We start from the raw sequence: 25117 nt of genomic DNA on the forward strand, positions 1-25117 counted from the left end.
CCTCTTAACCTCTTTTGAAGAGAGTTAAACACTCTTCCAGATGTGTTAAGAATGGCATTGCATTATTCACAATTCCCAGTTTCTGCGTCTTGGAGGATGTTATTTTTTTTTTAGTCATTTTCCAGAGTCCCGAGGTTTTGTACTCCGATAAACGCACTGTGCAGGTGTTCAACAACCATTTGAAGTTATTGACCACATTGGGGGGAAAGTGATTTATGACACCTATACCTTATCACAGCAACTCCATGGTCACATGATCAAAATGTGCGAGCTTGGCAACCTGCACACATTTATGACAGTTGTAGCATCCTGGGGTCATGTGATTCTATAGCCCCAAAAGGTCGTATGATAACTGCATCACTTAATGACTGCATTGCAGTTGTAAATTGAGGACGACTGTCATTTTGGGATTGATAAGGTTGGTTTTATTTTATTTTTTTTAAGTATGCATTTTAATAGTTTCTTGCTCCTCCCACAATTCCCAGCACGGCCATTACGTGTCCAAATCTTACAGAAACGCATTTCAGTAGAGAATATCGATAGCTCAGGTTTGGACCGTAGGCTCCAAGACACTCTCTAAACTTGGTTGTTTGCTGGCAGACTTTTCATCATCATCAATGCAAGTGAGTGATTTGCTCCCTGTTTCTATACAGTAGATGGGCATGCCAGAGTTGAAGACGGGTTTTCTCCTTGGCGCTGCAGCTCCTTAATTAGGGCATGGTTTTCTGCTTCTTTATTTGTCGGCTGTGAAACCCTACGTATCTGGCTGCTGGTTGCCAGAGATAATGCGTTACCAATAAAGGAGAATATTTATAGCTGTTACCAATAAAGGAGAATATTTGTAGCCGAGGGTTGAAATGAGGGCTCCTTGGTTCTCTCTACGCTGGGTTGTTTTCTTGCAGACCTTTCATGACCCAACTGGGTAACCTCATCAGTGCTAGAAGAAAGTGGGGCGTGGGGAGGAGGAGGAGGAGGAAGAGAACGACCGTGGGGTGCTCGGTGCTCTCTGAGCCGGGTGGTTTTCTTGCAGACCTTTCACGACCCAAACTAGGCAACGTCATCAGTGCGATGTCCCTGCCTCGGTCTTCCAACAAGTGAGCCAAGCCCAGCCCGCTCCAGCCCTGACGAGCTTTACCTGGGCAGGTAACGAACGGCCCGCTGAGAGCGCGCGCTCTTCTTAGCCGCCTCGGGGCCGCCGGAACTACGACTCCCAGAATGCCTGGCGCAGGCCAGGTGAGGCGCACCTCTGGGCGGGGGCGTGTCCTGCGGCGCCGCCCCCTCCTGCTTCCCGCCCGCGCGCGGCGGCGGCGGCGGCGGCGGCAGAGGCTGCCTGAGGCGACGGGCGCCGGTCTCGCTCGGCGGGGCGATGCGGCGTGGTGAGGGGGCTTCGGCGGCGGCGGCCTTGGCGGCGGCTTGGCTGGCCCCGCTGCTGGCGCTGGGCCCCGGGCTGGGCGCGGGCGCGGCCTCGGCGCAGTCGGTGTGGACGGCGTGGCTGAACGTGTCGTGGCGGCTGCCCGGCAGCAACCAGTCGGCGTGGAGCGCGGGCGAGAGCGGCCTCTTCGGGCAGGACTCGCCGGTGCGGCCGGCCGGCGGGCTGGTGGTGCGGCCCGACGAGCGCGAGGGGCTGAACGCCTGCAGCCCGCGGAGCAACTTCTCGGCCGCGCCGCCGCGGGCGCCCTGGGTGGCCCTGGTGCAGCGCGGCGGCGGCTGCATGTTCAGCGTCAAGATCAACGCCGCCGCCCGGCTGCGCCCCCAGGCCGTGGCCGTCTTCAACTACGAGGGCGCCCCCGGGCCCGAGGTGCAGACCATGACCCACCCCGGTGAGCTCCCTCCCCAAGACCCCGGCCTGGCCTTCCCCGCCGGGGAGCAGCGGGGTCTCTCTCCCCGAAGCCCCTCGCTCCCACCTCGGCCCCGCCGGGGAGGAGGGGGCTCGGAGGGTGGGGGCTCTCCCTCCCCAAAGCCCCTCGGCTTCACCTTGGCCTTGCTTGTCCTGGCCTTCCAGCTGGGGATGATGGGACTTTGGGAGTGGGATATCTCTCTCTCTCCCCGGCCCTGGGGGAGGGGCTTCCTCTCCCCAAAGCCCATCAATCCCACCTTCCTCCTGCTCACCCCTGCCTGTGGGCCTTTTCGGCTGGGGAGGATGGGACGTGGGGCTCGTGGGGCTCCAGGGCCAGTGAGGGAGCCGGTTGGGTGCCTTCCTCTCCTTGAAGCCCCGCTTTTGTCCTCTAGTCCCTGACTGTGGGGCTTTTTGCTGGGGATGATGGGGTTGGGGACTCCAGGGAGAGCAAAGGCTCTAGAAAGGATGCGGGGGGGGGAACCAGCCGGTGGGGGTTAGAGGGTTTAAAGCCCAATGCCCCCCTCCCCTCCAACCCTTCAGATGGCTTCCTCTCCCCAAAGACCCCCAGGTCCCTCTTTGCTTGTGACTCTTTCTTGCTGGGGATGATGGGGTTTGGTACTCCAGGGCCACCATGGGGGTTTGGGGGCATGGGGGGGTGGGCTTTAGAGGGTCAGGGCAGAAGCTTTGGATACATCAGGCAGGCAGGCATGGTGTGATTTGAGTTTCTTCTCTTTTTTTTAAATGCACCTTTATTAAGGGGTTATTTTTATTTCATAAGATAAAAGACAAAACGGGAAAAATGGCAAGAAATGAAAAAGAAACTGAAGTGAAAGATTATTTAAATGACATCCAACTTTCTTCCCAGCAGACAATCTTATTGTCCTTCCTTCCTCTTAGATGTTATACAAGGAGTACAGTCTACCTCTGTATTTCTGCCTGAATCTTCAGATCTATAAATCATCCTATTCTTTCCTTATTCTTTCAGCAAAAAGTCCACAATGTTTCCAGTCTTTCAAAAAAAAAAGGGTTTGGTTTTTGATCTCTGACCAAACAGATCAGTTGTGCCATTTCTGCAAATTCTTTCATTTTCACTATCCATTCCTCCCTCTGTGAGGACTTCTCCTTCGCCTTCCTTAACGTCTCTCTTCTTCCTTTCTTCCTTAACTTCTACCTTCTTCCCCTTCTCCAACTCCTTTATTTTTTTTGTAACGAAACAACCTTTCCTCTTAAACTAAAGGGAAACTTTTAAAAAGGTGCTATAAACCCAGAAGGAAAAGAATCAATAGTCCTGATTTATCCAAGAATTCACTACTGCTGTCAGCAAGATAGGATTATAAAATATCCCAGGATCTCTGCTATTGTGGCTTTGTATTTCCACTTCAGTTCTTAGGATTGGCTCCTGTACCCCTTCACCCCCCCCCCACCAACCCCCCACCACCCACCAGATTTTCAAGGCTTGCAAAAAGGAGAAATAATAGCCCCGGGGGGAGGAAAGAGTAGGGCTTGAAGCCTTTCTGTTCTGCATCTCTCCATTTCATGACATCATAGTTCACATTCCAGGTGTTCTAGAGCAGGGGTGGGCCAAGATATGGTTGGAGGGGCATTGGGACTTAGAGGAATCCAGCATATCTAGAAAATATCAGGTCCTGCCAAAGCAGAAGCTACTCTAGACAGCTCCGAGGCCTGCCTGATGGATTGATTGATCATAGCTTTTCATCCTGATTATAAGTTTTCAAAATATCACTTCCTCTCGTCAGAATACCAACATTACACGTTCTGAGCAATAATACAGTGTCCTCTAAACTCTTGTTTATCCCGTGACTCCAAATGGCCCTACCGTAATATTTAGACTGAAAGGTCCCAGATCATTAACAGGAAGACTGTAAAGAACCTTCAGCAGGTCACCTGGGATTACTAAAATGTCCTTTCAGGCAGCTTATGAACGAAGCTAGTATGGGTTGTAAGAACGGGGATTGCTTTCCCCGAAACCCCTCTGAACATTTGATTAGTTAACTTGACAGATAGTCTCTTAGTTTAAAAAAAAAAGATGCCACTTTATGTTCTGAACAGATTAATGACCTTGGAAGCCAGTGAAGCAACTACATGGCTCTACGGAAACTTTATTTTTCTGATTTCCTGAATCTTTGAAACGTAGACTGTTAAGACTTGAGAATCTGGAGAATTTTAAAAGCCTACTTGAATTGACATAATGATACAAAGGGCTGTTGTGCTGTTGAAATTAGGGCAGGTCTAGCCTTAACTAGATTGGGGAATAGCCAAAAATCTGCAGGACCCTTAATGTAGATACTTTTCTAGAATGCACTTTATTACTAAATGGGAGGGGCTTTTGATGATGCTGATGGCATAGCCAAGAATTTTCTGGCAACTTATTCAAACATAGTTTGTGGGTCTCTTTTTTTAAGGACAGGATAAAATAGCTCACTGTGACATTATCTCAGTTTTTTTTAATCACTGTTTCAACTGCTTCAATACCATGGGTCTGAATAAAAGCAGCGCACAAATCATTTCCAAACTGAGAATTCTAAGAACATTAGGAGTAATTAAGTAATGCTTATCCTTGTGTGATAGATCTTTCCCTTTGGGAGAAAGAAAGCTTGGTCGTCTTTTCCTCTGTGCCTGTCTCTGATGGCTCTGCATAAAACTCCTCTCATTGCGTAGATGCTTTCATCCTTTGGGAAATTGCAAAAGCACAACATTCTGTTTGTTTTGCAAGTTAATGCCATAGTTTGAGGATCTAATACAGTTAAGGTGAAGATTAAATGGACAGGACTCATAAGTTGATGGATGCGGCATGCGTCATATAATACATGATACAGCTTGCAATAAAATAGTTTAAATAATATTGCATATACAGTAATATAATATGTGATTTAAAATGTTTTATACTGCTCTTCTATACAAAGAGTGCAGGAGCATTTTTGCAGTAAGGGCAACCCATTAGAAACACATGTTATGGGAGGCTAATAATTAACATTTCCCTCCATTGGACTGCAGTAATTTCTTCAGTAACAAAGAAGTTGCTGGTGAGGAAATCAGGTTGCTTTTGGCGATGCAGCAAGCGTACCGGATAGTACAAAGAAAGTTAATTTTATGGTTTGGAAACTCTTGATAGTATTGCTCTGACAGGGAGTAAATTATGTCTAAAAGTCACCTTAACCCTGCAGAGGTGTGTGCAGGTCTGAAGGACTGAACTCAGTTGGGGATATTTGGGGAAAACATGTACAGAATTGATCAATAATTGTTTAAGCAACTTTTAGACTTGAATTGGAAGCACAGCCAAATAATGACAGAGAAGTTTGAGGGGCCGTTGGCGCTCTCTGAAATTGTTTTTTTTTCTAGCAGATTTTTCATTATGGGGCCCTTGGCACTCTCTCTGAAATTGGTTGTTTTCTTGCAGACATTTCATTACCCAAACTAGCTAACACCACCAGTGCTAGTAAGGAGTGGGATTTGCTCTCACCAACCCCCACTGACAGGGCAAGCCAGTAGAATATAAACTGAGAGTAAACCCCACTCCTTACTAGCCCTGATGATGATACCTAGTTTGGGTAATGAAACGTCTGCAAAGAAAACAACTCGGGACCTCTCATTTCAACCCTGAGCTATAAATGTTCTCCTTTATCGGCTGAGAAGCTTCTTTCCCCAAACCGACTTGCCAGCTGCAATGTGCTGGGTGTATCCTGTGTGCATCCCAGATTAATGCAGGGCAGTGATGAGAGCAAACAGGCCGAGTTAGTCTAGCCTTGTGGGAGTCAAGTGATGTAACCTTGCATTTCTACTTTGTTCCCAGCCTGCTAAATTACCTGGGATCCAGTTAGAAGTTGTTTGACTTGAAATGACAGAAAAATGCTGGTGTGAGCAGAGAGGACTTGACAGATTACATGCTCAGTCAGTGTCACACCAATCCCTGATCCTCACTAGTTTGCTCTTGTTTTCAAGAGTGTATGGTTCTAACAACTTTGCTGAGTTTCCTGCACTCCTTGCTCTTTGTCCTGAGATGCGTGGCAGGCACACCCTAGATTTCTTTTGTCGGTGTCGCCGTGTGTTGTCATTTTTTTTATGGTGCTTACATAGAACTTTTGGTGGTACATAATAAAAAAAATGAGCCTGAAAATAGTTGAAGAGTCCGTGAGCGATCTGTTGAGAAAAGGAGAGGATGGAAGAGCTGGTTATGAGAACTGGGAATTGCAGGAATAACGATACCGACACTGCTGTAACTGCATTTCCTAAAATGAAGGGGTCGTTAGGAAAGGGACTGAAAATAAAATTGCTGGTATTAATAACCCTCTTATACATATCGTTGGTGTGTTTGCATTTGGAATTGTGTGTGTGCTTCTGGTGTCTCTTGCATTTGAAAAAGGTGATAATGTAGCTGAAAAGTTCCAGAGTATTCAGCATTTTCCTTATGAGCATGGGCTATAGACCAGGGTAGGGAATGCTGGCCCTTTTATGACTTGTGGACTTCAATTCCCAGAATTCCTGGCTCAGGAATTCTGGGAGCTGAAGTCTACAAGTCATAAAAGGGCCAGCATTCCCCCTGAGCTAGAACTTTGGGGAAATTTCACCTTGGGGAAGGCTTGCCCGAGATGTATAAAAATGCATTTTTCACTTGCAACCACAGTTGGAACCAATCACTAAGTGAGTTGTGTTCAATTTTATGACCTTTTTTTTAGGGTGTGTGTGTGCAGTTTTTCTGCAAACCCAGCTTCTTCCATTGACTTCTCTTGTCGAAAGCCCCCAGGAAGATCACAAATGCCCATATGTTGCATCCCTGGGACGCTGCAACCCTTGTAAATTCCTGCCGGTTGCCAAGGGTCCGAATTTTGATCACATGACCACAGGGGTGCTGCAGCAGTCATTTGCACGAGGACTGGCATAACTTGGTTTTTTTTCAGGATCATTGTGACATGGTGCATGGTTTTAAGTGAAGGACTGCCTATATGAGAAAGGAATTCCTGAAACAAAACTGAATTAAAACTATTTACGATGAGCTAAAAGCTGCACCATCGTAACGGTCAGTTTTGAAACAAGCTGAAACTTGGATTTTATTAGTAAAGGAGGGGATAATCTTTTAACAGATCTTCTCTGTCAATAAACTGAGATGTTATCAAAGAAAATAATAAAAGGTGAAGCTTGACAAATATTTATTGCATTGATAATATGAAATTCTCCCCGAAGTATGCCAAACGATGCCGACAGAAAAGCCAAAATTAGTGGACTCCAGTCCAGGCTCAAATTAGATATATTTTAGCAAGAAAAGTGGCTAAAGATACCGGCCCAGACAGCAAAACGAGACAGATTCCTTGGTCTCTCTTCTTCTGGTGCATTTGTAACTTTGCAGGTAAACTTTGCTGTGTATTTCCTATTGAATATACTACATATTTAAAAAATCGGGCTTGGTTAAAATTAGTGGTACAATTGGGTCATAACTTCACCAGCTTCACTAATTCCAGAGGGAACTAATGAACTAACTGAATTTGAACTGCTTAGCCAGCCTAAAATAGTTCAGATGCATTTGAATTGATATACCTTTCCTGTGTCTAGCAGAAAAATGGTTATAGAGCATTTTAAAATGTGTGACTTCGGCAAAATTACTGCCAAAATAAGCCAGATTGAGACTGTGTGGCCCAGAATGGGACATGTAAGAAGGATCAGAGCTACTTAAATGGCAGCTCTGGGGTAGCGGCTGAGTTTATCCATGAATGTGGGCTCGGCTGTTTTTCTTGCATGTTATTTAATTGTTGCTATCCTTGGGAATAAAAATAGAAGGTTTTACCTGGCGACCATATCTGCTTCTTCTGAATGGTTTTAATTGCTTTATTGCTTTATGTTTTTATGATGTATGGCACCCAGTCACTGGTTGAAGATAGGCAACAATAGAAATTAATTAAAGTAAATAACAAACCCTCCCTTTATCTATTAAGAGTGGCTGTTGCAGGACCTTAAATGGCAGGTAGGGCACCTTGAATACTGCCCCCTCTCCACAATTTATCCTTTAGAGAAAGAGAAAATAAGAATAAATGTCGTATAAAGCTTCAAATATAAATGTTATTCGTTGTGAACACCTGGGCCATTTTCGCTCGGGCCTGGGCAAATACAAATCAAATGCCTAATGACTATGAAAAGTCACAGTGGCTCCTATAAATATCAGGATAGGGATGAGATCCTTGCTGGATTTCACCTACAGAGGGATTTTTATTGGTTAAGCTGGAGTTGCAAGGACAAACGATCATAAAAATAGCCGATGCATAGCCTCAGGATGTTCTCAGAAAGCTTGAAACTTGTTTCTCGGCTAAATGAAGTTATTCTGTTGGGCCAACAGAAACCTGACAGTCAACTTCAAATAAAGTGACAACTTTCATTATACAACTTCACAGTCTCGCTTCTCTTTCGATTCTGTTGCAAAATCAGAGTCTTAAACTGCGTGACATGATTCTGGCTGCTGTAGCCAAATATGAACGAAGCTAATATTCCAATAAATTGTGAATTAACTCAGGGCTGTTTTAGATTAACACCAAGCCCAGATTAACTTGCGGTGTTAGAAAGTCAGTACTTAACTAAGAGAAATAAATAGACGTATTTACAAGACAACGCTGGTGTCTGTATAATTTGAGGTTTCTACTGAATGTTTCTACTTTGTTTGGTGAGGAACTAGATTTTCTTACATAAAGACTTACGACAACAATTGAGCCCCTGTTGCTAAGCAAGACATTTGTTGAGTGGATTTTGTCCCATTTTACAACCTTTCTTTGCCACGTTGGTTAAGTGAATCGCTGCAGGTGCCAAGTGCCTGAATTTTGATCATGCGAACAGGGGGAATGCTGAGATGGTTGTAAATGCGAAAAACAATCATAAGTCAGTGCCGTTGGCACTTTGATAAATCCCTAAACAAATTGTTGTAATTTAAGGACTTCCTGTATGGGGAACCCTAAGAAGTGGATTTGGGATTCTTTAGCAAGAAGGAAATACTGCCTGATTGAAGCCAGAGAGCTATATTCTTTTGGATAATACAGTCTTCGTTTTAGAACAGTCTTGCAGCTCTTTGTGAATTATGAAACAAAGGTGTCCGGAAGTAGTATAGTTAAAATTTTCTGTTTCCGTTTGGGGCTTAAAATCTTTACGAGACAAGAGAATAGGATTCAGTGCATTATGACCATCCCACCTTTCTTAATGGGTAGAACGCCCAGGATATAACAAATGCAGAATAAACATTTATCTTGTGAACTTGCAAGTTCGGGCGGGATCTTATCAACTTGGTACTTTGAGTATATGGTACCTTCCGAGGGCAGGTTTCAAAGTTCAAAGAGGTGGCATTGCCCAATCTATACTGACCTTCATCAGAAACAGGCATTTTGTTGGAAGAAATTAAAGCAGTGGGGCAGAATCAAGTTTCCTATTAAGTTTTCTGTACAGGTAGTCCTCGACTTACAACAGTTCATTTAGTGACCAGAGTTACAACGGCATTGGGAAAAAAGTGGCTTATGACCGTTTTTCACACTTACAACCCTGGTAGCTTTCTTTCCCCATGGCCACGTGATTTACATCCAGATGCTTGGCAACGGCTTCATATTCATGACAGTCGCAATGTACCTTTTGCGCCCTTCTGACAAGTAAAGTCAATGGGGAAGCCAGATTCACTTAATAATCATGTTACTAATAGAATAAAAGAGTTGGAAGGGACCTGGGAGGTCTTCTAATCCAACCCCCTGCTCAAGCAGAAGACCCTATATACCATTTTTATTGGCTATATTTAAGTGGATAAAAAGTCCTTTGAATTGCAGTCTTACGAGACCCCTTTTGCTGCCTGTCTAAGTAATATATTTTAATTGGGAGTATTGTTTGTTGTTTCCCCCAATTTTTGTGTGGAAGAAAGAAATCGTCCCACTTGCCTTCTGAATTAAAATGCTTGTCCTCTTAAAGCTTCAGAGGGAAATTTCCCCACTTCATATATGTGACCAAGCAAATGCTGATGTTTGATTTCCCTTTGATTTTCTGAAAGAGTTCACTAGGCAGGCTGAACAAAGTGGTTTTTGTGGTTGCAGGGAAATTGTATGATTAAGTGTTAGATTGTTACCCTGTGGTAAGATGGGCGGCCAATAAATTATAGATAGATAGATATACAAATTCAGTAGATGGATGGATGGATGGATGGATAGTTAGATAGATATGTTATACAGATAAACAGGTAAATAGACAAATAGATAACAGACAGGCAGAGAGAGAGATGTTAGATAGACAGGTAGAAAGGTAATAGAAGTTATGTCAATGCTGCTAACATCAGATGTTCTTGCTTTGACATCATGGAGATGCAGCCATTTTCCTTCTTATGTTTTCCTCTTAGAATTAGAGTTAGAATTAGTTGATGCTGGGTGTGTGTGTGTGTGTGTGTGTGTGTGTGGAGGAATGCGCAGGGGAGTTTAGTGTGAGAATCAAGGTGTTTTGTTTTTTTAAATAAGAGATGATAAGAAATGGCAGGGCTGGAGAACTGGAGGGGAAGCCTGCATTTCAAACTAATTGGGGAATGTGATTTATGACTGTGAATTAGAGGAGGGAATTGTGCTTTGATACTGTCTGCTCAGGGGAGGGGAATTCAGATTTTGGCTTTGACTACGTACTGGCCAATGTTATACTACTCGAATAAAGATTCTTTAAGGTAAACAATGCCTCGAAGCTCTTTGAAGAGTTTCATCTTTCGGAACCACGAACACGTTACTGATGATGTTTAAGCTTACTGACCCAATCGTTGTATGTTCTCACATTTCTCAACTTTTTTAACAATGGAGAAGTAGGCAGCAATACCCATATTATATATGAAGTATATATAAGTATCCACTGTGTAATCCGGACAGCGCTCTGACAATGCAGGTTTCGCCATCCTCAGTTGTAGCAAGTTGTTATTTCCAGCTTCCTCTTACTCAACAGCTGTAACCTTACAGCTTTTTATGTCTCTGACCTAAATTTCAAATATGTCAAAAGAAGTGCTATGACACTCCCATTTTATATAAAACACACTCTGTATATCAGAGGTGTAAATAAAACATTTCTTGGCAACGAGAGAGTTATTTCTTCTTAAAAGTTTGGTCTAGTAGTTCAGGCACTGAGACTAGAAATCAGGTGCCTGGGAGTTCTAGTCCTGCTTTAATTGTTGTGGGGAAAATAAGAAAAGGAAGGGGTATTAGGTATGCTCATTGCCTTGAGTTATTTATACAAATAACAAAAATGGGATTCAGTCTAAAGCTCCAAAAAAGGCAGGATGTAAACTAATCAAGGAGACAAGCAACCTAGAACATCGGAGGAATGACAGAGAGAACAATTAAGCAGTGGAATAGTTTGCCTCCAGAAGCTGTGGGTGCTCCATCACTGGAGATTTTCAAGAAGCATTTGTCTGAAATGGTATTGGGTCTACTAAAAAGACCTCCATGATCTCTTCCAACTCTCTTACACTAAATATAGTAAAATATTAAAGAAATACTCATGTAACACACATCCTATAATCATACGGAAAGGAAACTTGCTTCAAGTATGGCCATGAAGACTCTTATGAACCATACATGCCCCTACCTCTGGGATGGAAGAAGAAGGCTTTAAAACTACGACTAATTTAAAAAGTCATTTTTAACACACTTGCTTTTGCTCGTAATGGAAACGGGACTGGCTTAAACACCATACGCTCTTCAACGTCATGATCAAGTGCTTTTTTGGGGGGGGGGTACTTGCACAGTTCCTAGGGTGTGGTACCCCGTACCGCGTGGACTTCAGATCTATTGCACTGCAGTTGCACAGGTGATAAGGCAGAAAGAGAGCAAAGGTGCAAGAAGGATAATTATGAACCGCGTGATTGTGATGTCTCAGATCTGGCCAAAGAGGGACGTAATCTTGAGTCTCAAAGCTTTTTAATGAAGACTGTTCAATAAACAGTAAAATTGTTGAATAAATTAAATAAGCAGGGTTACACTGTAGAGATGTGATTGAGCCATCGTAGGTGAATTGGCTGTTTATTAAGCAGGCTTGAAATGTCTTCTAGGCCAGGGGTCTGCAAACTTGACAACTTTAAGACTTGTGGACTTCAGCTATGCTGGCTGAGGAATTCTGGGAACTGAAGTCCACAAGTCTTAAAGTTATCAAGGTTATCTAGGCCACTTCTGACTGATCAAGTGAAAAACAAAAGTACTTCTGTTTCTCCCTGTAAATTTGGGAGCAGCTTGTCACTACTTGAAGAAGTTTTCCTTTCAAATATTGGCAAATAAACTCTATGGAGGTGCATTAAAAACTGACATAGGAAAATCTCTGTGTTAAATCTGACACATTTGGGGATCAGAAGGTTGAAACTCTCCTTTTTTTTATGATGACGATGCTTATAATTACCAGGACCTACTAATTTTTCTCATTGAAAAAAACACAAAAAACCTTGCAATAAAAATTGGTGATTAGATGGAATCTTTGTTCTGTCTCTCCGCATCTGAGGGCTGTTTTGGCGGTATCCTGTCATTTTAATTAATCACGAAGACAGTGCGTATAATGGGAATAACAGACACAGTCCTTTCTTTGAGCCAACCAGCCATTGAGTTACCACAGCAATACAATGCTTTGGTTTGAGTTTGGAACAACCGCCTGGTTTTCTAGGATCACATGCTGTCGTGAGGCTCCTTCTGCTACCGTTGTATGATTTTGGAAAACAGTGCAGTTCCTTTAATGAGATATAGATAGCTGCTGTCTGTCCCGAAGATGTATGAGTTTATATTAATTGTGCACATGTTTTTAGAATACTGTCAAAAGAATAAACTCCCATTTCAATAGATTAGAGCTTCTTATTTATATTTTTGATGAGCAGTTGAAGGGTGACACATAATAGAGCTAATGAAGGTACCTAGGTTGGTAATGCAAGAAAACAGCCAAGCTCAGAGAGCGCCAATGACCCCACAGTCGTCCTCCTTATCCCATTCTTCTCTTCCATTCAACAAACACTCCCTTCTACCATGGAGGATGTTACCTAGGTTGGTAATGAAACGTCTGCAGGAAAATAGCCACGCTCAGCACCAAGGACCCCTCATATTTGCCAAACCTCTCTCTGTAGTCGTTGGTTTTTTATCTGATGTGGAACACAAAGGAGAAGCCAGAATCGGCTGAATGATTCCTGCCCACTTGTGAGGAAACACTTTCAGATAGTGCAAATTAATTGGCCCATGCCTTATTTTAGATAAGATGCCTGGAAAATAGTTTAAGCTGGACACCAGTGGTGGCAATCTGTTCCACAGCACAGCTGGCACACTTGTGATTAAATGTTCCAGGAAGATAAATTGCATTAATCTAGGTGTAGTTAGTTTGCACAGTTGGTAACGGGTATACAGTCACATTCTAGAAAAACCTTGCAGACCAGAGTTCATTCCCTGTTCCTCCTGTTTGGATTATTCTACTCGGGTTTAAGTGGGGCCAAATTCCTTAGAGGCATAAAATAGAAACCAGCAATTACAGGCAGTCCTCAGCTTACGACCACAATCCAGCTCAAAATTTCTGCTGCTAAGTGAGACATTAGCAACTTTTGCCCCATTTTACGACCTTTCTTGCCACCGTTGTTAAGTGAATCACTGCAGTTGTTAGGTTAGTAACACGGTTGTTAAGTGAATCTTGCTCCCCCCCCCATTGACTTTGCCTGCCAGAAGGTTGCAAAAGGGGAATCACGTGATCCCGGGACTCGACAACCATCATAGATATGCGTCAGTCGCCGAGCGTCTGAATTTTGATCACGTGACCAAGGGGATCGCAAGTCCTAAGGATGAAAAAGGGCGGCCAGTGACTTTTTTTCCCCAGTGCTGTCGTAACTTCAAACAGTCACTAAACGAACTGTTGCAAGTCAAGGACTAACCCTACCCTGATGCTCTGTAAAGCTCTTAACCAACAAGATTGCCTTGGAAAACCCAAGTCTCCCCGGCATATAGAAGTACCGTCGTTAATCTAAACTCCTGAATATTTTCATACTATGGGTCCATAACCCAACCCACAGATTCCCCGATATGTCGTAAGTGCCAATTGGAAACTTTGCTTCTGGCAAACATGTAAAACGTTTTGTGGACTCCGCGTTCCCGTCAACAGACTGGGAACAAAACCGAGAGAGTGCAAGTTGCATCTTGTGCTGCAATGCGCCACTGGCAAGATGGGCTGACCAGGAGGAGTTGGGACCGCACAGCCCCACGCCCTGTTGTTTCTCTTAAGAGTGTCCTTGTCAGCCAGCAGGTACAAAGGACACATACAGAGTTTGTAGGCCAGCAAATGACAATGGTAACAACCCCAGAGGAAAAAGAACCAAACCAGAATAATTGCTAAACTTTGAAGCGCCAGAGTAAGCAGTGATCCAGTGATGCAAGCACTCCTACTTTCCTCTTGACTCTCCCTTCCTGGAAGGGAGTTTTCATTGTCCAGCATTAATGTCCACATTGGAGTGTTGCGCCAGGGACATCGAAGCCACCCCTAGAAGGTGGACTTCCTTCCTCACCTTAGTGGTGGCCGCTAAACAAAAATCCAAAACTTCACTTTTGGACTGTTCCTTGGGTTTTTCTCGCGAGCAGCTTCATAAATGGCTGTTAATTGGGCCTGCTGAGTGGGTAAAGTCATTTTTGGGAGATAAACAGTTATGTCCACCCAATAAATAAATAGCATGTTGCCTATAGAAAAGAATATTTGTAGCTCAGGGTTGAACGGTGAGCTCCTTGGGGCTCTTGATGTTGGTGGTATTCTTGTAGACATTTTGTGACCCAACTAGGTAACATCATCAGTGCTAGAAGGGGTTTTGTGGGGTGGAGGAGAAAGGAGGAGGAGGAGGGCCTGGTGCACTCTGAGCTTGGTAGTTTTCTTGCAGACGTTTCATCACCCCACTTAGTAACCTCATCAGTGTTAGAAAAGACTGGGGTTCTAACACAGATGATCTTATCTAGTTGGGTAATGACACATCTGCAAGAAAACCACCAAGCTCAGAGACCACCAAGGACCCCACAAACAGCATGTCGAATACTCAAAAGTCAGCAGTCCCATTTGCAACGACAATAACCCTCCAGTCTTTCTCTTCTGCAGGTACAGGAAACATGGTGGCCATCATGATTAGCTACGCTAAAGGCAGAGAGATCCTTCAGAAGATTGAAAAGGGCTACCAAGTGACCATGGCTATCGAAGTAGGGAAAAAGCACGGGTCGTGGATGAATAATTATTCCATTTTCTTCGTTTCGGTGTCCTTCTTCATAGTCACAGCTGCCACGGTGGGGTACTTCATATTTTATTCTGCAAGAAGGCTTAGAGTTGCGAGGGCCCAGAACAGGAGACAGGTGAGTTTTTTCCCTCCTTCGTTCTATACCACCTGTTGACAAACCAGCTTCGTTTTTTCCAGTGAATAGTTCCTTCTCTTGTAGGCCATTCTTCTTTCTCTAGGATTTAGCAATAGCAATAGCACCTAGACCAGGGGTAGGCAACCTCGGCTCTTTTATGACTCATGGACTTCAACTCCCAGAGCTGGCTCAGGAATTCTGGGAGTTGAAGTCCATGAGTCATAAAAGAGCCGAGGTTGCCTACCCCTGACCTAGACTTATAGAACCACCCTATAGTGTTTTATAGCACTCTCTGAGCTGCTTATAATATAAGTATATTGCCCCCATCAATCTGGGTCCTCATTTTACTGGCCTCAGAAGGATGGCAGGCTGAGTGAAACTTGAACCCTGTCAGGATCGAACTCCAGGCTGTGGGCAGACTTTTGAACAGTTAGACTTTGATAAACGCCTGTCAAAATTATCAGTACTGACAAAGGCATCCATGCAAAGTAGAAACCACCAAGGTATTAGTGTACATCCAGGGACATAACTGAATAATATCATGCATTTCTTGATTGCAGAGGAATTCGTGCAATTTGTACTGGGTCTGGGTTTTTTTTTTTAATGGGACAGTTTGATCCTAGTTGAGTCTCGTCACAGCCAGTCAATAACTCAAAAGGTATACTTTTTCTAGATCATTTCAGCTTTTAGTGAACAGCTGTTTTCCAAGGTGAGTAAATACATTCTTGGAATACTTTTATGGATCTTTTTTTTTAAGTCAGAGATAGATCCAGCAATATCCTTTAAGAGTTTGCCAAGATGTATCGCCTACAAAACGCTTGAAGCAAAACCTGGTGTGAACCTCCTTATAGTTTTCCCATGCATAGCTGGCTTAGCATCTTAGAGGCTTCCTTCGTTATACGCAGTTCAGGTTCTTCTGGTCTGTAATTACAACCTTTGGCTTGCTTCTTCTATCCAAACTAAAATTAACTTGGCCAAGCGTAATGAGTTGTATCAGTGCAAAATGAATGTGTGCTAGCTCATCTGTGTTTATAGCCTCGTAAAAGGATGTGAATCTTTCAAGATCATTAAATATCTATGACTGTCTAATCTAATGTGTGCCACTGGATGACTGCTAAATGAAAAACTTTTGATATCACTGTTAAAGCCATCAAAGAGGAGATTTTTTTAAAAAAAACCATATCTAGAGCAGTTGGCGCTCATCAGTAAGATTCGAAACAGAATATAGCTTTACTACGCCTGCAAGAAAAACGAACTACTTCTAGCCAGATTAGGTTAAATATATGTGCATTTCTTCATTCCTATGGAAAGAAATTGGCCAAGGCCAGTTCAAAGCGGTGCATGATTTGACTGAAACATAGCAGAAATTTGCAGAACACCCTCTGAAACAAGCTTCTTTCATTTTTGCATCCATCTTCTGGGCACTTAATGTAAAGGAACTTTGGAGGGCGTGAAGCCAATTCACACGGGTGGTTTTTCATTGGAGAACCTCCTTTTAACCTTAAATCAGTCATCTAAAAACAATTCAGTTGGCATTTGGGAATTTCCACTGGAATGTTTCCCGTTTGGCTTAAAACCCCTCTGAATAAACTATGTAATATTTTTGTGCATGCCAAGTAAGCAAAGGCACTTCAAAACCACATAGCTGTGACTCTTGGCTTATAATTAGGTCCTGGGTAGGTTTGCTCCATCTGTCTAAAGAAACACCCTCAGCCATTGTTAATTGTGTAGCAGTTGGTGTCTTGACATTGTTCTGGAGAACCAGTTCATGCCTTGACACAGTGCTTGTCTGTTGCAGAGACGGCTGAAAGCGGATGCCAAGAAAGCAATTGGACAGCTACAGTTGCGTACATTAAAACAAGGAGACGAGGTACGACCGAAAAAGAACAAGGGGACGGATTCATCCTCCTTGCACCATCCTGAAAAAGACCACCCTCCCACCCTCTTCTTGTTACTGATCCAGAAAATAACTATATCTCTAGTTCATTTGTTCGTGTTTGGTTTTTTTAACGCCCTGTAATGTTGCAAAATTGCCTGTTAATGCCGGGCCAGTTTCAATCTTCCACCTTAGTTCCTTACTGCAAGGAGGCGTTTTCATAACAAGTCGGTGTAAAAAGAGAGAACTTAATTTGGGGGTGTTGATTCTAACAATGGTTTCGTTGGAAGTTTGTTTAGAAGATGGGACTCATTTAACCGATTACACCCGGTTAATTTTGGGGGTGTGTGGAGGGGGAAGGTTATACTTTGGCTCCAGATTTATCTTTTTTTTTTAATTTGAAAATGGAGAGAAATTCCAGAGGCGTACCAAAATAAAAACATAGGCTTTGTTTATTTATTGGACTCGTATGCGGCCCATCTCACCTAGATTACTGTTGTAGGAATGGTTCCTGTGTTCAGTTTCTGTAGATCCCATGAGTCTTAACACCTTGCCTCCAGATGATTCTCTGGAATCCATCCTTGTTAGCTTAGTGTGGTTAAAACAGCATTTTGGGCTTCTGGATCGTCCAGTTTGAAGGGGAGTCAGCTGAATCTCAATCCCTGGAATTTTAATTACTGTTTTTAAGTAATTTATTGTATTCGGGCACAATGGTTTAATCTGTTTTTAATTTTTGTATTCTGTATTTTTGGCCCTGTACACCGCCCTGAGTCCTTCGGGAGAAGGGCTGTATACAAATTAAATTAAATAAATAAATAAATAAATAAATAAATAAATTGTTGGCTGAACACAAGAAGAAATGTTTTTCTTTCTCTTCTTTTTTAAAGGAAACCGGCCCTGATGCAGATAACTGTGCTGTGTGCATTGAAGCATACAAAGCAAATGATATTGTCCGAATTTTAACTTGCAAGTAGGTTGATTCTCTTTTTTTTTCCCTCTTCAACTCGTTCTGGTTCTCTGTGCTTCCTCTGTGCTTCCGGGAAGCTGTTTTCGCTGTTTCCGCTTTGTTTCTCGTGATTGGTAGTTGATTGGCTGAACACTTATCAGATGAGCTCAAGTGCAGTTGAACAGCCTAGACCAGGAGTATCCAACCTTGGCAACTTTAAGGTTGGTGGACTTCAACTCCCAGAATTCCCCTGCCAGGATGGAGAATTCTGGGGTTTGAAGTTCACATGTCTTAAATTTGCCAAAGTTGGACAACTCTGGTCTGCAGTGTAATCATTTGCATTTAGCTTTGGATTACCATTTAAACTTGATTTTTTTTTAAAAAAAAATATCTATATGACTATGTTCTAAGTAACTCCAGACTTAAATTCAAGATCTTAAACAATTTATTAGGTTCCTGAAAATAACAAAAATAATTGCATAACCGTATTCCTACAAGGAGAGAAAACTCCCTATTTAACTGCTGAATGACGGTAAAAGTTCGGTGCCTTTTTAAACAGTAGTTGAATTTAAAAGACGACAAAGCAAGACCAGAATACACCAGAATTCTGGTTTGGTATATTCCTATATGATATGTGAGCAGATCTACTGGTGATTGATTCAGCAGACCCCAAGTAAGCAAAATAAAACGTAATGTGATATATAAGCAAAATATATTATAGTTGTCAAAGCAAAAACATTGGATGGTTTTGCTTTGACAATAGTGTGACAATCAAATCAATTAGATATTATAAAAATAGCAAATGTTGCTCTGACCTGCTGAGTCATATTATAAATTCTTTTTTTTTCCTTCTTTTTTTCCCCAGTCATTTGTTTCACAAGAGCTGTATTGATCCCTGGCTGCTAGAGCATAGGACTTGTCCCATGTGTAAATGTGACATACTCAAGGCTTTGGGAATTGAGGTAACTATGAGCAGTCAAGTTTCTCATTATCTGCTTTTTGCTGTTACTGGATTTCCTCTAGAAAATAATTGCAATGCCATGATCCGCTTGAAAAGACATTTTAACCCATTTACGATGACCAAACCTGTAACGATTTCTGTGAACATCCTCCATATGTGTTTCCAAGCTGACTTTCCATGCAAAATAAGCTTGCCCCCTTAAGATGTTGTCTTAATTAATCATCTTTAAAAGGCGATCAGAATCCCTTGGAAAAAGCCTGCAGTAAACGTAGATGGCAAGAAGGTAGCTTGCATCTTTCGGGAAATAACTTTATTTTGCTAATCCGTTTCTTCCCGTGAAATTCTACGCGACGCAGGTGGACGTAGAAGACCAAGGAGAATCGGCTCAAACGCCCAGTGCCCCCAGTGAAGCCTCCAATATCCCTTCGGTTAATGAAGAAGATAATCACAGTGAGACCGCCTCATCGGGGTACGCTTCCGTGCAGGGGACTGAGGAACCAGCTCCAGAGGAGCGTGTAACTCCAGAGAGTAAGTGTCCTGCGGGACTCGCAAATTACAATAAATAATTCTTTCTCTGAAGCGAGTATCACTTTGGCTCCATTTAGCACACTTTTTTTTTTTTTTTTTTTGGTAAAAATTGGCTGGCGTCGGCTGCCACCTGCTGGGGGTTCAGTGGCAAGCCAGGAGGAGAGGGAGTTTACATCAAACGCAAGGGCTCACTTTTTGCACAAAAGTAGTGATGTCTTTAATGGATTGTGCTGATTTGGGGGGGGGGAGGCGGTGGGGGGGGCTTGCTTTCCTGTGGCTGAGCTACGACAAATCTGAGAAGAAGCACTGGAGCGATGGAAAATATCATCCCCCTCTCCAAAAAAACCCAAAGCATATAAGGAGCCTCTAGTTTAAGTTTTTTTTATTTATATATTTGTATCCTGCCATTATTATTTTTACAAATAACTCAAGGCAGAGAACATATCCAACACAGATTCCTCCTCCTATTTTCCCTACAACAACCCTGTGAAGTGGGTTGGACTGAGAGAGAGGGACTGGCCCAGCTTTTATGCCTAAAGTTGGACTAGAACTCACCGTCTCCTGGTGATTGGCCCAAAGTCACCCAGATGGCTTTCATGCCTAAGGAGGGACTAGAACTCACTGTCTCCCACTTAACCACTAGACCAGGGGTAGGCAACCTTGGCTCTTTAATGACTCATGGACTTCAACTCCCAGAATTCCCGAGTCAGCATGCTGTTCTTATTAAGTGTTTTGAGGAGATGAGGTGGAAGCCAGACAGAGAACTGTTAGGATGCTTTTTCTGAAGGTCTTTTGCTGAACTTTTTTGAAGTTCCTAGGCTGTATTTCTCAGCCTTTCAGCTTTATTACAGTTCTAGAAAACTGTCTTTGTATCAGGAACGCAGGAGAGTTTTCTGAAGCTCCCGGATACTGTTTTCATGTGCAGCCTTAAAATAACACATCAACAGGAAACTTTATTAATCTAGCAATCAAATAAATGCAGGCGACTGGCTGCCAAAAAATCATTGAGGATTATTGTTGCTGTCGGAAATACACCAACCAGAACCTGAATTTTATATGCCTGTGAACATTTTAAGCTTCTAGATGAGGGTAGCATTTTGGTTTTTGACGTACCAAGACACGGTCGGCAAGAATTCCCATTGGGCTTGGCCATTGGGATATTGCATTTCTATTTATCCTGCCAAGACGGAGAAGCCTATTGTAGCTCCTGATTTAATTAATGAGCTCTTTTTAAAAAAAGAGCCTTTTACAAGGAGCAGCTGCGTATAATACTAGTTGAACAAAATAATAGAAGTTGAATAAAAAGCCTTCTTTGCATGATCCATTCTAGGATTTGGTGGTTATGATCTTATTAATAACAACCACATGCTAGGATGGATCATTCAAATAAGGCTTTGAGTGAAAATCTCCTTAATAAAATTAGGAACTACAGAAAACTAGTAAGGATTATTGGCCTAGTTGGCAAAAACATTCCAACAGATAATCTTCTCCTTTTCCGACTTTTAACATTTACTTTCTATTTTTGAACCTGTTCAAACTGATCTACAAACTTATAAGCCTATTAACTCCTTTCTTTTAAAACGCCAGTTAATGTCTCGGTAATCCTTCAAATTGCTTGGTATTTTAAGGTCAGTGGCTTGCCTGAAGCCCACCCCGTTGTCGGTCCCGCTTTTCTCATTCATAAAAATGTTTCTTCTCTTCTCCCAGCGTCCTGCTAGCAGACGAAGCTCTGAATTGGAGAGAGAGAGAGGAAAAAAAAACTTGCACAGTTAGTCCTCAAGATTCAACCAGGCACTTACTGTAAGATGCTGCAGCACTGGGCAGACTGCATTACAGAAACGAAACAGAGCAGTTTGTCTGTGGGTTGTGTGGCAGCCTCATGAAAGCAACCGCCATTTTTGGCACGCCTGCAAGGAATTCTGGGAGGCAGCCACGTGGCCTTGGGAAGCGTGGAGACCTCCGAAGGCTGTTGGGCCTGGTGGGGTGGAAATCGGGCCTAAAGCCCACGGGGATCATCTGGGAGAAGGGAATGACTGCAGGGACCCAAGGAGTGGGAAGCAGAGCCCAGGGTGTCTTGGGGCAGGTGGGCCTGGGCCTGCGCTTAGACCTGCCCCTCTGAGACCCCCATGCTCTGCTTGAACAATCCACATGTCCGCATCAAGGAGGGTGGAAAGTAAAAGGTCATTAAGGCCATCGCCATCACTTGCAGCCATAATGGGCAGGCTCCATTTGCCATCCTCTCTCCAGGACTAGCTGTAGATCACACAAGAAATTTGACAGGCTTCTGAGAAGGTAGCCAACCGTCTCCTCTTCCTCCTCCTCCTCCTCCTCCTCCTCTTCCTCCTCCTCCTTTCTCCAAAGGTGACCATCTCCGTCTCGTGAACGCTTCGCAGACCCCCGAGGTCGCCACACTGCCCCAGCTTGACAATCCCGGCTTCGAAGGAGATGAAGCCCCTGAGCAGCAAGTGAAGTCCTAGGTGCTCTTGACGCAAGACTGCAGTTCGCTTGAGACACCAGCATCCAACCACGAGGAAAACCGCTAAGACTGACGTAGCAGCCGCCTTCCCTTGATCCTGAGATAAAATACACAGTTTTAAGATTGCAGTTCTATGGAGTGGCCTGCCCTTTCACTTATTTCTTTACTGAATTCGTTTTTAGTACTTTTCAGCCTAGGTCTTTTCTTATGGCACACCAAGGAAGACACCCCCCCCCCGAAGCACCCCACCAAGACATCTCTTGAGCATTATCACTTTTTCCTGCATAGAACTTCGGCTGTTCGTCCTACAGAAGCATTAACCCATTTGGGGGGGTGGGGAGAAATATCTACCGATCTTCAAATTAACTTTAAATTAATCGAGTAACTTTTTTTAAAAAGCTTTTGGGTAACGAAACCACTGGGTGTGTGCTGCTTTTTCAGCACTGGTTTGCATTAGCTTGGCCTTCCTGTAATTTATTGAGAGGCTTCCATTTTCTTGATCTTAAGAGAATAGCCTCTTGCTGCGTTAAGTTGCCAAGCAATTCAGTTTTCAATCCTGACTGTAAAAGACACTGGGGATATTTTCTTCCACCTCCTTCACTGATTGTAGAAGAAGGTGGAAGTATGAATGAAGTATGAATCCAAATGGACATTGCAAACACGTTCCAGGGGATAGAATGCAACTATTTTCTACTGGGGGGGGGCGTGTGCGGAGAACTACATAAAATTTGTCCTGTGTTTTGATTTTTTTAATTGCAATCTTAACAGGCTGCCACACGGCCCAATTAATGGTCCGGTTTTTAGTTAGTGCTGCTCTTAACTTTGTCAGAGGCTACATAGGCCTCGCTCAAAGGGATTTGTTGTTGTTGTTGTTGCTGCTAGTCCAAAGAAACAGCTAAGTAGAGATACCCAAAGAGTACTGTAAATATTCAGAATAGGCAATGCATGGAGCTGGCTAAACTGGAAATTAATGAATGGGTGAACTTTTAAAATTATTTTTCTAATGTGTAAGACGGGAATAAGGGTTCACATGGAGCCCCAAACCTCACCCACCAAAGTGAATTACTATATTTAATAATGCACTTTATTTCACATCTGTGTTTCCGTTTCCGATCACAAGTCCAGCATGAGTGGAGAAGAGCGATAAATACGTTTTGAAACTTTCCCACGTGATTCTGATAGGAAAAATCAATATGTTTTTCTCCCTTTCTGCATAGTGTTCAATGAAATTGTAAATATTTGATTTCTATTGAATTCCTTTGAATACAAAGATGTAAATAAAGCTATACTACTGCCTGTTTAGAATGTTCTCTTTTTTAAAATAATAATAATAAAAACAGTTGAATATAAGCTGGGACGTGTTTGGCAGTCTAGCTCCTATTCAGAAATCCAGAAAGTTAAGATTGCTTGATAGTATCCATCTCAACTTAAAAATTATTTCCATTCTTTTAAAAAGAAGAGAGATAGCTTAAGTATATAAGACATGAGAAATTAATCACTGAGATATGAAGAGAAGCCATCTGAGAACTAAAATAATGGGTAATTCCAAAAAAAACCCCCAAACCCTCAAGTTGTGGGGACAATTGTCCAAACGCTTCTCGTTTAAGGCAGAATTGTGGTTGATCAGAAATGTTTAATTTCCTGATTGATCACGGAAACCACCATTCGCATCATAGTATAATGTAAAAGAAGTGTGGGGAACAAAAATCATTATAAATATCTCCAAGAAGAGGTTCTTTTATCGGATCTCAAATACGGTGAGGCACTATTAAGTTCTGCCTTTATATATTAAACAAAAGCCAGCAAAAGCAGAAAGGTTTCATAGTTTGGCTGGGTCAGGGGTAGGCAACCTCGGCTCTTATGACTCATGGACTTCAACTCCCAGAATTCCTGAGTCAGCATAGCTATGCTGACTCAGGAATTCTGGGAGTCTTTGCCTGCCTTCAAAAGGAAGGTAGGAAAAGTTGTCAACGTGGCTGCCTGATTGTTAAGTCCTTCACTCCTATTGCTCTGAGCTGATTTCATACATCTGTCTTGCCTCGAAACACCCAGAAGTAAAATGATAGGATGAAACGATCCGGGAGTTTGCTCGGAGAAAGAATGGACTTCTCCTGGCCTTCTGTGCAGAGAAATCCTGTGACTTAACCCAGCACCTTGCATTTTTTTATATTTTTAAATGAGGATATCTCTTGGGCCAAAAAATATTTTTTTTACAAGAAACAATGGATTTCTCAATCCTAATTAAGGTCGTGAACCAGCCCGCTTCCTTAATAACGTATAACCAAAAGGAAAGACTTGCAAAGATGCCGAACGAGCGATTCTTAAAACCGGTCCCCAAAATCCTGGATGCTGCCTGCGCCCACAGATATGTGAACACGGTTTCCAAGGCAGAAGGCGGTTGCAAATTGCTCCCACTCCTACCTCTGACTGCCGCCTCTTCCCGCTTAATGAACTGCACAGTCCTGAGGTTACAATGGCAACCAGGACGCCTGGGATTGCTGTTGCTAAGAGATGCGGTCACAATGTGTGGTTATTACCTCTTAACATTTGTTTGCTGCCCACGTTTCAAAAAAATATATATACAATGTTCCAAAAACAAAAAAATACAACCACATATCTAAAAGAAAGAGTAAAACACTCTTAAAATACGAATGTGACGTAGCGTTTTTCAGCTGCATTGCTTAGCCACGGAATTTCTGGTCCCAAAGGGCCGTCGTAACTTGAGGACTACCTTTAGAGCAAATGAGATGGTCGGCAGGAAAGAAATCGCTGAAAAAAGAAGAGAGCTGGATTACTGCCGAAAGAGATGACAACACCCCAAATCCCTGCGATTCTCGGGAATAAAAGGGTGGGGGTCACTTTGAAGACGGGTAGAGTTCAACTCCCAGAATCCCCCAGCATGCACGCATGCTGGCTGGGGAATTTTCAAGAGCAATCCAGGCTAGAAAATACTGGGACTTAAAGCCCCCCATCCTTCGCATGATATACCGGCATGGATGCTGGCTGGGGAATTCTGGGAGTGACGCCCCCCCACACACACACACTTTTAAAGACACATGAATGCTGGGGAATTCTGGGAATGGAAGAGCCATGCCGGCTGGGGAATTCTGGGAAATGAAGTTCCCCCCCACACACACACACCTCCTTTAAAGGCGCGTG

The 25117-nt window shown here is 43.1% G+C and overlaps 1 protein-coding gene across 2 annotated transcripts; it reads left to right on the plus strand.

The window, feature by feature from the left end:
- The first annotated feature begins 1313 nt into the window (after window positions 1-1313).
- LOC310646045 (E3 ubiquitin-protein ligase RNF128-like) lies at window positions 1314-23257 on the plus strand. 2 transcript variants are annotated; one of them, XM_083372230.1, is made up of 7 exons: window positions 1314-1820; window positions 14924-15171; window positions 16970-17041; window positions 17935-18017; window positions 18859-18955; window positions 19311-19482; window positions 21844-23257. In XM_083372230.1, the coding sequence occupies exons 1-7, from the start codon at window positions 1367-1369 to the stop codon at window positions 21957-21959; spliced, it is 1242 nt and encodes a 413-aa protein (XP_083228356.1). In that variant the 5' UTR covers window positions 1314-1366; the 3' UTR covers window positions 21960-23257. The 2 variants fall into 2 exon arrangements, with proteins under 2 accessions (XP_083228356.1, XP_083228357.1); XM_083372231.1 differs by having other exon boundaries at window positions 21876-23257.
- The last annotated feature ends 1860 nt before the right edge of the window (window positions 23258-25117 follow it).

The sequence above is a fragment of the Vipera ursinii genome, assembly GCF_947247035.1.
Source record: "Vipera ursinii genome assembly, chromosome: 12".
NCBI classification, from domain to species: Eukaryota; Metazoa; Chordata; class Lepidosauria; order Squamata; family Viperidae; genus Vipera; species Vipera ursinii.